The 13,881-nt window shown below is 38.3% G+C and overlaps 1 protein-coding gene across 4 annotated transcripts; it reads left to right on the top strand.

Annotated features, from left to right (window-relative positions):
• The first annotated feature begins 989 nt into the window (after window positions 1–989).
• Window positions 990–13,561, top strand: rnf146 (ring finger protein 146). Of its 4 annotated transcripts, none has more exons than XM_043683821.2 (3): window positions 990–1,013; window positions 6,329–6,432; window positions 9,783–13,561. In XM_043683821.2, exon 3 carries the CDS (start codon window positions 9,784–9,786, stop codon window positions 10,864–10,866), a length of 1,083 nt encoding a protein of 360 aa, XP_043539756.1. In that variant the 5' UTR covers window positions 990–1,013; window positions 6,329–6,432; window position 9,783; the 3' UTR covers window positions 10,867–13,561. The 4 variants fall into 4 exon arrangements, with proteins under 4 accessions (XP_043539756.1, XP_043539738.1, XP_043539748.1 ...); XM_043683803.2 differs by lacking the exon at window positions 990–1,013 and adding an exon at window positions 1,060–1,527; XM_043683813.2 differs by lacking the exon at window positions 990–1,013 and adding an exon at window positions 1,083–1,209 and having other exon boundaries at window positions 6,329–6,436.
• The last annotated feature ends 320 nt before the right edge of the window (window positions 13,562–13,881 follow it).

The following is a 13,881-nucleotide window of genomic DNA, read 5'->3' as shown; positions in this document are numbered from 1 at the left end:
TCACTGTAAAAAAAAAGTTGCCTCTTCAGTCCCCTTTCCATTTTTCCCTTCTTACCTTAAATCCAAGTCCTCTAGTCTTGGACTCCCTTGCCCTGGGAAAAAGAATTTGGCTGTTCACTCTATCCGTGACCCTCACAATTTTATAAACCTCTATAAGGTCAGCAGCTCAATCTCTTGAGCTCCAGGAAAACTAGCCCCAATTTATTCAGCCTGTCCCTCTCGCTCAAACCCTCCAATCCCGTCAACATCCTTATCGATCTTTTCTGCACCCTTCCAAAACTGTTCGCGTCCATGGAAAGATTGAGTACCAGAGGCTACAACAGAACCTCAGGATTATTCAATGCAAAAAAGAGGCACTATCTCATTGAATGAGCACTTAGTACCATTTTCCTGCCTTTCGAGACAACCCAACATATTAATTCTTGCAAATTACAGTCTAATTCCCTGATGAATTCACCGATTAATACTGACTCCACCAAACTCTCAGGCAGTACACTTAGGAGACCATTGGCCAAGACATGTTTTTGTTACCTAGCCAATCATGTATCCATATTGTTACTGTCACTTTTATTACGAGCTCACTATAACTTTGCTCACAAATCTGGTGCCGCATTTTATCAAGTTAAAAAAAATGCCTTGGAAGTCCACGTAAGCGGCATGAACAAGGTTACTCTCATCAACAACAAAACATGAGCAAACTTGAGTTTCGTGATTTGCCTTCCAAAATAAGACCTACGACACATCTGCGGCCAGGATCCAGCTGTGCAGCCGATTGACAGTCGGGCGCCGCCCCCCAGCCCAAGCTCCAGCTCCAGCTCCAGGTGCCTGGGGCAGCTGCTCCTTCGGGTGACTGCGCGGCCTGGCGTCAACACGCTCCGTCGAGCTGACGTTTGGAAGTTGCGCGTGTCGAGGTGCGCGGCGACGGCGGTGGAGACGCTGAGCTCAGCTGGGGCCTGAGAAACTGTATTTGTTTTTGTTTTTTTTTAATCCCTCCGCCCCCCCCTGGCGTTTTGGTGAGTGTTTTGGTGACAGCGGTTAGGCGGGTAAAGGCAGGAACCTTTGGTGACCTGGAACCCCCAGACATTGGCCTCCGAACCCCGTGGGTTTGTTGCCTGACAAAGGAACAATCGGCCTCGCTCGGGCGCTGTGGTGACGGCTGCGTTCGGTGCTGATTGTGTCGCTCGGGCCCCGCGTTCCACTCGAACGGCGGTACAGTGTTCCCGTTTGGTGCGCGTGGGCAATCGGGCTGCTGTTTGCGGAGAGACCGTCACCCTTCCCTGTGCAATCCCCTCTCTCCACTGAAAGCTCCCCAACCCCAACCCCAACCCCAACCCCAACCTTGCACTTTTCCTCTTACCAGCGGTTCGCCTTGGTTTCGTCGTCGGATCTTCTTCAACCAAAAATAATAAGCATGTGTTTCGGCTTAGTAAAAAAAATGTCCGTATTCTGCAAATGTATTTCGTTGTCCTCGTCAGGTTTATTTATGAAACGCTAGATTTTTTTTTCGTTGACGGGGTATGGTTGTTGGTGAGTAAACTTTCCCCGTTAATTTGCATTCTTGTCTTATTATTGTGAATAACTTCATAGGAATAAAATGAAATCTCCGTTCTGTTCCCTGCAGGCCTGTTTGGTCCTGTGTATCTGCAGGCTTTCAAACTGCTTGCTCCTTACTACTATATTCAGCTCCCACTTTGGGCCTTGCACGAATTTCGATTTCGTTGCTATGTACAGGCCTTTCCTAAAAAAAATTCTCGTTGTGTAGTATTTTTACAGCATGAGTCCACAAAGTCAATAGAGCTTGACTGAAGAATTGGGGTGAAAAATTTGAAATCTGCTTTTTTTTCTCTTTTCCCTCTATTTGTTTAACTGGAAAACAAGATGCGTATTAGAAAAGAATTATGTTGAAAATGTATTAATCCTTTGATTAGGGATTAGGGAGCAAGGTTTTAGGGAGCATAAAATGTTTTGAGATTAAACAAAACTTCATACTTGATTGAGATTGTCACTTGCCAGCCCTTTTTTGTGGAGCTAAATATAGTTTCTCCTCAAAATGCTGTAATGTAAACTCCGCAGTATGTTCCCACCTGTTCAGATCACTCCTAATTAAGGAACTTTAGAGTCCAACATCTGAAGTGTGAGTTTTCTGATTGGGAATCTGCCATTCAGATGGAACAAAACTCCCTTTCTTTCCCATCCCAAGATGTCCCAATTGAAACTCCTTCTGGCCCTAAATAGCATTTAAAAGTGATGTGTCCTATTAGGATCTTGGATCTGGTCGTTGTAAGCCACAGAAATCTGCTATTATAAAGAAATGTTGCAAATTGATGTTTAAAACTTTTTTGTGCATGTGGGAGAAGTACAGTACATACTTGAAGAAAAGGTTTCTGGATTTTTCCTTGCAGAATTTTTGAATATTAAATGTTACAAACTAACAAGGCATTTCTTTCCCCCCTCCAGTGTTCATTTTGCAGAAATAATGGAAAAATAGTAACGATCATGTTCCCTTTGTGGTTTGATGTGCATGTACCTTGCTACACGCAAGCTGGCACTTAAGGCTACCTAAATGACTGCCTTAGAAAATGGGAAAGCAGTAAGCAGGAATGTGGAAGGCACAGCAACAAGCATATATCTGACCATAGCTGTAAAAATAGAGGACAAAACGCACGAGACTAAATTTTAGATTTTATTTTAATCTTGATCTTTGTTCTGTTTTTATTCTCATTGTTCTCCTCTTGTTTTTTTTTGTCTTTTTCTAATTGTTTTTCTTTGCAGAGTACATGCTATTGTTGGGAATGAGCTGCTCAGATTTGTATTTTCTGGTGATGGGCAGAGGAAACAAAAGATTAAGGCAGTTGTAGGCTAAAATTGGGTAGCAAATATCCAAAGGGAGTGTGAGCAAACTAGTTCTGAATTTCTTAAAATCAGGGCTCCGAAAGAACAAAGAAAAAATTTAAGATCAAAATGTTAAAATTAAGTTAATTTGGATGACTTAGTGGGTTTTAAAAAAAAATTATATTTTTAGCCATATACTGAAGATGACCCTGCAGTGCTGGTTAGTCTTGGGAGGTTTATAATATAGTTGAGCATTTTGTGATGCTATAAGTGCAACTTGTTGCTATGCTGAGAATTGCAATCTGAACCTATCATTAAGTATTTCTACATATTATCCAGATAAAACACACGGGAAGCTGAAAATGTGTTGCTGGAAAAGCGCAGCAGGTCAGGCAGCATCCAAGGAGAAGGAGAATCGACGTTTCGGGCATGAGCCCTTCTTCAGGAAACGTCGATTCTCCTGCTCCTTGGATGCTGCCTGACCTGCTGTGCTTTTCCAGCAACACATTTCCAGCTCTGATCTCCAGCATCTGCAGTCCTCACTTTCTCCTAAAACACATGGGAAACCTGATGCACTAGATATAAGATATATAATTAAAGATAGAAATATATGAATTGTTAATTATTCCCTCCCTAATGGGGATCTGTCTGTTTCAGTCTTTTTACTAGATGCAGGATCAGGTATATTTCTTACAGAGAGTTGTGTGAACAAATGATGGTGTGCCACTGCTTTCTTCCACACATCATTTGATTGTTCTTGTTTCCATCTGTAGAGGTCACACCAAAAATTATCAAAACAAAATAATTATTTTTCTTTATGAAATCCTGTGAGGACGTTCTTTCAACTTTAAGCATTTTTTTCTTGTGACTGTAGGCATAAAAGGAAATGTGACTAGATAACCATATTTTTGGTTGCAACATTGCATGTAATGGATTTGCATTTGAGATATTTTCCTGAATTGGCAGCGCTGAGATTTGTTTGCTAGCATTGATTTCCTTTGAAGGACATCATGGTATAGACTCCACAGGCTGATTTTGCGTTCACAGTAAATTTACACCCATCTGTATATCAGTATTATTCTTACATTTTGTGTGTTTCATTCAGTGCCTTGTGAATTAATGATATACCATAATTACTATAATCTGCCTATATTTTGAAGGATATGTCCTCTTGCATGATTTTGTAGCTTTGCTTAGGGAGCCTTAGAAGTAGTGTTTGCATTGTATCTGTTGTCCTTTTCCTTCGAGGGTGTCAAGCTTACAAACCGTCGTTGTTCTGTTCACTCAGTGGAGGGAATAAATGTTTTACATGGTTAATCAGCTGCAGATCAAGAAAACTGCTTTGTTCTGGGTGGTGTTGAGCTTCTTAAGTGATTTTACAGGTGTACATTTCCAAATAAGTGTAGAGTATTCCATCACATTCCAGGTTAAATAGAGTTAAGTCCCTGATCTCTGTAACCTGTTCAATTTGAACTCTTGGTCATGCAGATCTTTAGTTGTCTTTTCGTCCTTTACAGGTACCCCCTGCTTTTCGAACAGTCGCTTTATGCAATTTTGCTTTTACGAAAGATCTACATTAGTGCCTGTTTTTGCGAATCCGAAGAGGATTTTTGCTTTTACGAAAACGGCAATACTGTTCCCGTATGAATCATGCAGCTTCGCCTTATGCCATTTTCAGCTTGTGAAAAGTTTCCTGGGAACGCTCTACTTTCGGATGGCAGGGGCTACCTGTACTTGTTCTTCCCCTAAAATGTCACACTTACCTACATTATCCTTACCTATCTGATAATTCTACTGTTTTTCTGAAGTTGTTTTCAGTACTCCTCATTGATTGTCAAACTTTCTCTTTTTCTGCCCTCAATACATTTTATGAATTTGTTACCCATGTTCTAGGTCTGTATACACTGTAACTATGGAGAATAAACAAGGAAGAGCACTGACTGCTGGAAAACACCACAATCAAATAGTTTTCCAGTGTGAGCAACACCTATTTAACCTGGTGTTGTTTTTGTCTAATATTTATGATGCTTGCTTCAAAGATAAATAGATTAATTGTTCACCTTTATGGTTTGCCGATAGCAATTTCTGACGTGTAAACGTCTGAAGAAAGTATTGAGAACATGAATAAAGATTATTGAAATGTGGCACTGAGAGTTCTTTCTACAGAAAATGCTAATACATTACTGAATTATACTGCCAAAACAATAGCTTAAAAGGCAGAGGATGCCATGCTTGAACTATCTATTAGACTGAGCAGATCATACTTTGAATACTACATATACCTGGTCACTGAGGTGTAAAGAACTTCAGATGCCAGAATACGTAGAGAAGAGCTGCATGGCTGATTCATAGTAATGGAGGACTGAGTCAGTGATGAAGAAAGACTGGAGAAATTTTGGCTTTTAGGTTTTAAGAAATGTCAATTGAAAAATTATATGTATGTAAAGTAGTAAACTGGTGCAACTGACTGATCAGAACGTGATGACAGTTAATTTTATATAAAACAGGATTCGTGTACAACCTTTCTTTCAGGTTGTCCCTAATAATAGCACGCTAAAAGCAGAATTGCATGTTATAACTCAAGCCTTAATAAAACGTATGAGATACTGACCAATGTGACTCTTGATACATTGGGCTAGAATCTAGAGCCAATCCTAATATACTTGTTGTATGCTAACTAAATTAGACCTAAAATGCTAAGTGACTTAAAGCATTCACTTCCCTTCTAATGAGAAGTTATATTACTTTTTATAGTTTTATTGTTTACTTACCTGCGTTATATATTAAAAACATCAAAAGTTATGAAAGGTGCTTCACAGGTGTGAAGAAAAGCCAGATGATTAACCAGAGAAGCTGAAGGCTTTTAGTCAAAGAGGTGAATTTTAAAAAGGTTATTAAAGGGGCCAAAGAAAATAGACAGGTTGAAAGAGCAAATCCCCATGAGCAGCTGAAGGCCCAGGTGGGTGCCAAAGGTAAGAAAATGGCAAGAAGGGATTGATAGTAGTCATGAAGATTGGGGGGAAACTAGGGATGTGGTAATAGGACTGTGAAATGATAGAGAGGAGTTTAAGATGTACAGGGATTTGATGAAAAGGATGAGAAGTATTGGTGTATTTTTTCTCTCTGTCTGAACTCTGAGCAATCTTCCTCGGATATGGTCTTTGTTATAAATGCCTGTGTTTGGGTATATATGATGGAAATGACTAGAAATTAGAGAGGACAGAGCGATGGCAATTGGAATTTGATGTGACGAAAACTAGAACTTTTAACCATATGTAAGTTACAGCACCTTAGCCAAATTGCCTTTTTTCTCAGTAGGTTTCTCCTTTATAATCAAGTTCTCTTGCACTTTTTTTTGAGTTAATGATAAAGTCAATCGTCATAGCAGCTATCTGTTCCAGGTGTATAATAACAAACAAAATAGTCTGTAAATATCTTTGTTACATTAAATTATATGATTTTCTTCTAACTTGCCTTTTTTTTTTCATATTTTTAGAGAGTCTGCGGAGTCAGACGTTTGGGGAGGTTTAGCAACATCTTTGATGCCATTGATCTCTGCAGGAACTTGCAGCAAGAATCTGTAACTGGATCCACAGTTCTGTTAGTATGTTTAAATATTTTTGTACATTGAATTCTGTTCCCACTGGTATGACAAATTGATATTTGAGTCTGGTACTAAATATTCTATCCTGGTCTCAGGGTTGGGGAACTTTAGTTATGTTGAAAGATTAGAAAGGTTGAGGTGATCCTCCTTGGAGAGGAGATTTTATAAAAGATCCAAAATCATGAGGGTCTTAAACAATGTGGACTTTGGAGAAGTTGTTCCCACTGGTGGAAACTTGAAAACCAGTGCACACAAATCTAAGATAATTGGTAAAAGAAGCAATAATATAAGGACAAACCTTTTCAACCATCAAGTGGTTAGGATCTTGAGTACCTAAGAGTGTGGTGAAGGCAAGGTCCATTGAGACTTCTCAAAGGGGATTAGGTCGTTGTTTGAAAACAAAAAGTTGTCCAGAGAGCCAGCATTGGCGCACTGGGCTGAATGATCTCCTGTGTTCTGTGATGAAGTGCAAGAATCTATAAGATTGAAGCATAAATTATTACATCCAGCAAGGAAGGTAGTGCTGTAGTCTGCCTGTCATAACGCTTGATTGCTTCCTTCATCAAAAAACCCAACTCGTTCTTGAATTTCTTCATTCAGTGTAACATAAGTAATTTATTTGTCCTTTTATATCCATAATGCGTTCAATTAATTTGCTGAGTCATCCTTAAGTCGTTACAAAATTGTCTTTAATGCAGAAGTTATGGGAAAGAGATTTAAATTGTGTTTTCCAAAAGAAACATTAGAATGAAGAATTTGAATATTATTTTAAAAATATTTATTCCGTGAAAGAAATTCTAGATACAAAAATTGTTGTGGATACCAGCGTAATACCCAATGCATTCATCCAAACTCCACTTCTATTCTATTGGTGGAATTTACTTATTTATTTTAATATAGGCAATGTCTCAGTTAATGTAACAAAGAGAATAGTTTCTGATGAACTGATACAAAATTGTACCTGGGATCCCAAAGCATAATTTTGGGACTACAATGTATGTTATGAATGCAATGCAAGATGGTTAGGTGAATTGGCCACGCTAAATTGCCCATAGTGTTAGGTGTAGGGGAATGGGTCTGGGTGGGTTGCAGGTCGGTGTGGACTTGTTGGGCCGAAGGGCCTGTTTCCACACTGTAAGTAATCTAATCTAATCTAATGGGGAATATTGTATATATTTTAATCGATTTCTTTTTACTAAAAGAATTTTGATCTATGTTTAATGAAAGCTTCGATGAGAATTTTTTTCATCCCTGGTATTAGCCTCACGGACCTCGTGCACCAAGTAATAAATTTTGCTTTTCAATATACATAACTTCTGACCATTTAAAATGATGGATGGAAAACTATTGACATTATCATTGACCAGAAACTGAACAGGACTAGCCATATAAATGCTATGGATGGAAGAACAGGTTAGAGGCTAGGATTCTTGCAGTATCTTGGTCCTTGACTCCCCAAATTAATCCACCTCTACAAGGTACAAGTAGGAGTGTGATTAAATAGTCCCCACTTGCCCTGGATGAGTGCAGTTTCAACAACACTGAAGATGCACTGCAAAAGTTCAGAAGCTGCATAAACAGCACCTTCTGAAACCATGACCACTACCATCCCAAAAGTCAAGGACAACAGATATATGGAAACACCACTACCTGCAAGTTCCCCTCCCATACTGACTTGGCAACTGTTCCTTCACTGTTGTTGGGTCAAAATCTTGGAACTCTCTCCATAATAGCAGTGTGGCTCTACCAACCTATAATGCAGCAGTTGAAGAAAGCAACTCATTACCACTTGTTGAAAATAAATAGAGATAGCAATAAATAATGGGGTTCAAAATGTGTGGTGCTGGAAAAGCACGTTTGGTCAAGTAGCATCTGAGGAGCAGCAGAGTCAACGTTTTAGCCTAAGCTCTTCATCAGGAAAATTCCTGATGAAGAGCTTATGCTTGAAATGTTGACTCTGCTGCTCCTCGGATGCTGCCAGACAGTCTGTACGTCTCCAGCACCACTCTCTTTGATTCTGATCTCCAGAATCTGCAGTCCTCACTTTCTCCACAGTAAATATTGGCCCAACCAACAAAGTCCATATCCAATGAATGCATTTTAGGAAAAAAGATGTGCAGTTTGCTGGAATTTTCAGTGTGTGCTCTCATTGTTAACACAGTTCAAAAAGAACTCCTTGATGAATTGCCAGCTTGTCTTTTTCATTTTAGTAAATGTTCTGTTAAAAGCAAAATAGTACAGTGATTTAGGTATATATGAACTGGCGATCGTTCATGAATATTATAAACATTTTTAAAGCAATTTTTCCTATTTTCCTTGATCAAAAAATATTTTTTGTAAGTAAATAATTGATCCATTCCCTGTGCTGAAATGTTAAGATTTAAAAAGTTGCAAGACTGCATCTGAAACTGGGCTGTACTTCCCAGACAACTGAAGCTTGAAACAAGTTGTAGCTAATGCAACTATCTATCAAGAAACTATCACCTCTATCCTCAGTAACAAGAAGATTCTTTTAAAAGTCATGGATTGGAATGCTCACATCGACATGCCTTAGAAGACTATCGAGTATGTTTTAAATTTTTTTTATTTGAGTCCTGTTGACACACACTTTACTGACCAATTTCAGCTTGCATCTTTATGAACTGTATTGGAAGTGAAGTTCACAGGACCAATATGATGGAAGGAACTATTTGAAACTTGAGGTTTGAAAGATGAGAGACCTGTTTACCACAAAAGTAAATGTACTATTATAGTAATACTATTACTGTTATGCAGCAAGTTAAAGTATGGAGACAAGCTTCAATGTTTTGTTCCCAAAGCCTTCGTATGAAAGCGATAATATCTGTAGCTGAAATGTAATGAATGTGAGACTGCTATTGGGAATATTAATGAAAATGCACTTAAACTTTAAATGTGACATTCTTCAGTCTGGAATTGAAAATACTTAATAGCCTCTACAGCCCTCTGAGGTGGTGGCAACATGTACCCTGTCAAGTTCCTAAAAAATCTATATTTCAATAACATTGCACTCCTATTTCTAAACTCCAATGAGTACAAGTCTGATCTGCTCAACCTCTCCTTTTAAGACCGTCCCACCATACCTGCGATTAACCTCGTGAACCTTCTTTAAACTGCCTCCAATACCATTATATCTTTCCTTAGATAAGGGGCCCAAAACTGTTTTCACTATTCCTCCTATGGTCTTCTCTAGTTTTGGCAAGACTTTCTGCAAACTGTTTGGAGTACTGTATGCGCTTTTTGACTTAGCTGACAGAGGAAGCCCTTTCCCTTCTGTGTTTGTTTTATATTAACATTGCTGATACAAAATCTTTATTCTCCTTCTTAGAATGGCTGGCTGTGGGGATGTCGATCATGCATCAAACATGATTCCAGGAGGAAGGAAGTTAAATGAGTCTTGCTCAAACATAGCACCTTCTCTGACTGTACCGGAATGTGCTATCTGTCTTCAGACTTGTGTTCATCCTGTTAAACTGCCATGCAAACATATCTTTTGTTTCTTGTGTGTGAAAGGAGCATCTTGGCAAAGCAGACGGTGTGCACTGTGTCGTCAGGAAATTCCTGAGGAGTTTCTAGACAAACCAGCTTTGCTGTCCCCTGAAGAGCTCAAAGCAGCAAGCCGAGGAAATGGGGAGTATGCTTGGTACTATGAAGGCACAAATGGCTGGTGGCAATACGATGAACGCACAAGTATAGAGCTGGAAGATGCTCATTTGAAAGGCAAAAAGACAATTGAAATGCTCATTGCTGGGTATTTGTATGTTGCGGACCTGGAGAACATGATTCAGTTTAGACGTAATGAGCATGGTCGCCGCAGAAAGATGAAACGAGACATAGCAGATATTCCCAAGAAGGGAGTGGCGGGTCTTCGTTTAGACTGCGATTCTAGTGGATTAACTTCAGAAAGAGATAATTCAGCAGATGGAGCAGTTAGTCTTGCTAATGCTGGATCTGTATCCATACAGCCTACTGCTCCCATTATGAGGCCGACAGTTAGACAAGCAACTTCATTAGTTGATCAGCCAGTAAGTCCAATAACTCCTTCACCAGATGCAAATGTTTTGCTTGTGAACTCCCTTGCACAGTTGCAAATAAGTGGCCAAAACTTGACCAGGAGTCATAGGGGAGAAGGCGAAGAGCAATATGTAGCTTCTGTAAGTAGAGTTTCAACTGCACAGCATGCAGCCAGTATGTCTTATGATAACACTGAGTCTGCAACAAGTTCTGATACAGAGGATGAGAACACCAGTCAGCATCATGAGTCTCCAACTTCCAACCACAACAGGCAAAGACTTGCTTATCTGAATAATGAGATACCAGGAGAGGAGCCATCTCCAGCAGAAGGGCCGAGCAGCAGCATCAGAGGCAGGGAGCAGCAACCTGATGGACAATGCACTGTAACAGAAGTCTAGATCTGACAGTTCTCACTTCTAAAAGGAACAAATGTTAACGCTTGCAAGATTAAGGGCAACTGAGGAATGTAGAATTTCTCAACCAGAATTGCACTCAATTAAAGCTAGAACTAACTTTTAATTGCTTTACTTCATCTTGGCGTGATTGCCATTTTTGCAATTTGTAAGTTTCTTTAATGTAGGAATTGCACGATATTTATTGTGGTTATATTAACTTTATTTTCATTGCTTTAAAATATTTTAGTGTTGAATTTCAGAATGACTCACCCTTTGTGCATGTTATAAAATGTGAAATCTGAACTCCTTGCAAGCACCAATTGTGCTGAAGGCTTTTCATTCTCCTTGGTATTGTACAGATGCCTTTTGTGATTTTTTTTTTAAATTACATCCATGTAGAATTATCTGGTTCTGTCTGGCAAGTGTTTGACTAGACCTTTTGCTTTGTATAGCCAAATTAAGAATCATTGTTTTCCTTTTCTCCCTTTTATTAAGTACATCACCCTATTGTATCATTGTAATTGAGGCTGGTAATAGCTGTACAAGTAACATTGCCTACATAGTTGACATTCAGTGAAGTGTTAGACTAGCAGAAACAATTAGTTAACTTCAATTTTACATTATTCTGACTATAGCAATGGTCAAAATAAAGCTTAAACATTTTGTTAAAAGTTGTTGTCACATTGGTTCTCTGCATTGCAAACCAATTATTTACAAAAGCCAACTTCTAACAGTGAGTTTAGCAACAATGGATAACATGACTTCTGTTCAACAAACTGATGTAATTTGAGCAAAAGATCGGTTTTTGCAATTTGTGACTGCTCAGACTTCCCAGTAAGTTATTTTGTTACAAAGCTTTAAAATTGTTAAATAATCACTTTTTCTTAAAATGCAAATACTAAACTTAAGTCGTTGAGCTAATCAGGTTTTTTTTGTAAATGGTGTATTCTCCATCCTGCAGTCTAATACTTTGATATATTTTGGGTTTAGCCTTGAAACTGTAAGTGTCATGAACAATTCCATATTCATGTCCATCTGGAACAAGAAATTGTCATTCCAAATCTTCCTGTATATACTACTTTGAACGCAACTAACTTGTGTTTTAGACAACTAATGCACCACAAATTGAGAATTTATATTCAATTAATTAAGTAAACCAGCATTACTGGTGTAAAAAGAATCTAGTTAATTGATGCCTTCGAGGCAAGGAAATCTTACCACTTTACCTGGTCTGTGTGCTTCCTGACCCACTATAATGCGACTGATTTGAGTGCCCTCTTCTTGCTACTCGGTTGTATCGAAACTACAGTTGTAAACTCCAGCAGTTCAAGAAAGTGATTCAGCACTGCTTTCTTGAAGGCAGTTAGAGATGAAGCAACAATTATTGGCCTCACCAGTGTTCACATTATATGAATAAATTTTTTTAAATAATTAGATTGAAGTTTCTACCTGCATGTTTCAATTGTCATTGGCACATCCTGCCCCATTATAAGCTAACCATGATGGTAACATTGGATTCTAAATTTGTATTTTTCAATTTCAGACTTTAATATAAACTTGAACCAAACTCCTCCTAAACAGTATTGTGTGTGCGGGTGTATATAATATAAAAAAATCACGACCATGAAAACTGTCTGTACCAAATCATTGCTGAATTAACACATGCCGACTTTGAAATCACATGGCATATTAACAGAAAAACTTAAACATTAACATCGTTTGGAGCAAAGATTCTTTTAGAATTAATGCGGCAATGCAATTCTTTCTGCTCACTAATGGGCTTACATTTCTCTTTCAGATGTATCAGATAGTTGAGTCAAAGTGCTGATGAGTACATGTATCTGAATATTTTCTCATTCCTCTGAGTGAAGACATTAGGATAATTCCCAAACTAATAAGTGAGTTATTTTGAATGTTCAGTGTACTGCAGTGTTTTTTGTTATAGTAATTCATAAGATTTTAGGAGATTCCATTCCGTCAGTTTTGCTTTGGTACGATGTGTCTGATATTGGTGTAACTTGCACAGATCATTGAAGTTTCAGTACATGTGTAATTTACACAAAACTTTCACTTAATACCACAGGACTGCCTGAAAGGATTAAGACACCAGTTTATTGTCTGATATAGGAACGTGAATGGCCATTGAGCCTATTATACCTTTGCTGATCTGTGGTCCAAACCTTCCTTTGGTACCTGTGCTTATCAAAAAGTTATCCATTTCAGATTTAAAGTTAATCTGACAGTAATCCAACTGGGGTCTAATCACAGTTTTGACTTTGACTTCTTGTACTCCTGTCCTCTAGAGTTTTCTTGATTATTGTCTTCATTTGTTTTTGGCATTTCAGAGATCCATGCACTTAACTTCATAGCATCTAGAAGATATGCTGATTTATACTTTTTTAAACCCAAAATGGATAACTTCATACTTTAAAGTCCATCTGTCAGTTTTGCTTCTCCAAGTGTCAATATTCCTTTGCAATTTTATGCTGTCATTTACATTATCTGCTGTGCCACCAAATTGTGTTCAGCAACTTTGGATGGCTGACTTTCTATCCTATTATCTAAGTCGTTAATAAAATAATGTATATGATCTTTGCTTGCAGTTATCTTGCATATGCTATGATTGTGTTTGCAAGTGAAGGTATTAAGTTCTAGTTTGAAAATTGTAAATTTATAGTAAAACAGTACTTGTACTCCTTTTTTGTGCCAGTATATGTTCCATCAGGTCCTATTTCCACTCTTCATCTAATATCCTCAGTATAACCTGTTCTTTTCTGTGCTTTTTATCTAATTCTCCTTCAAATACATCAAAATATTCACTTGAATTTCACATGGTAGAGTTCCAATTTCAAACCACTCTTGCAAAGATGTTTCTCTTGAATTCCAAGTTGGATTTAATTGGTGACGATATTATGGCCCTTAGCTGTAGTCACTCTTCCTTCCTTTACCATATCTGTCCTGCAAAACCCCTTCATAATTGTAAAAAAAAAAATCTCATTCTCTCCTTTTTAGGAGAAA

This window comes from Chiloscyllium plagiosum, unplaced genomic scaffold (genome assembly GCF_037043375.1).
Source record: "Chiloscyllium plagiosum isolate Xiang-an unplaced genomic scaffold, Cpla_swu_hap1 HiC_scaffold_3, whole genome shotgun sequence".
NCBI lineage: Eukaryota > Metazoa > Chordata > Chondrichthyes > Orectolobiformes > Hemiscylliidae > Chiloscyllium > Chiloscyllium plagiosum.
This window is presented reverse-complemented; position numbering and strand designations above follow the sequence as displayed.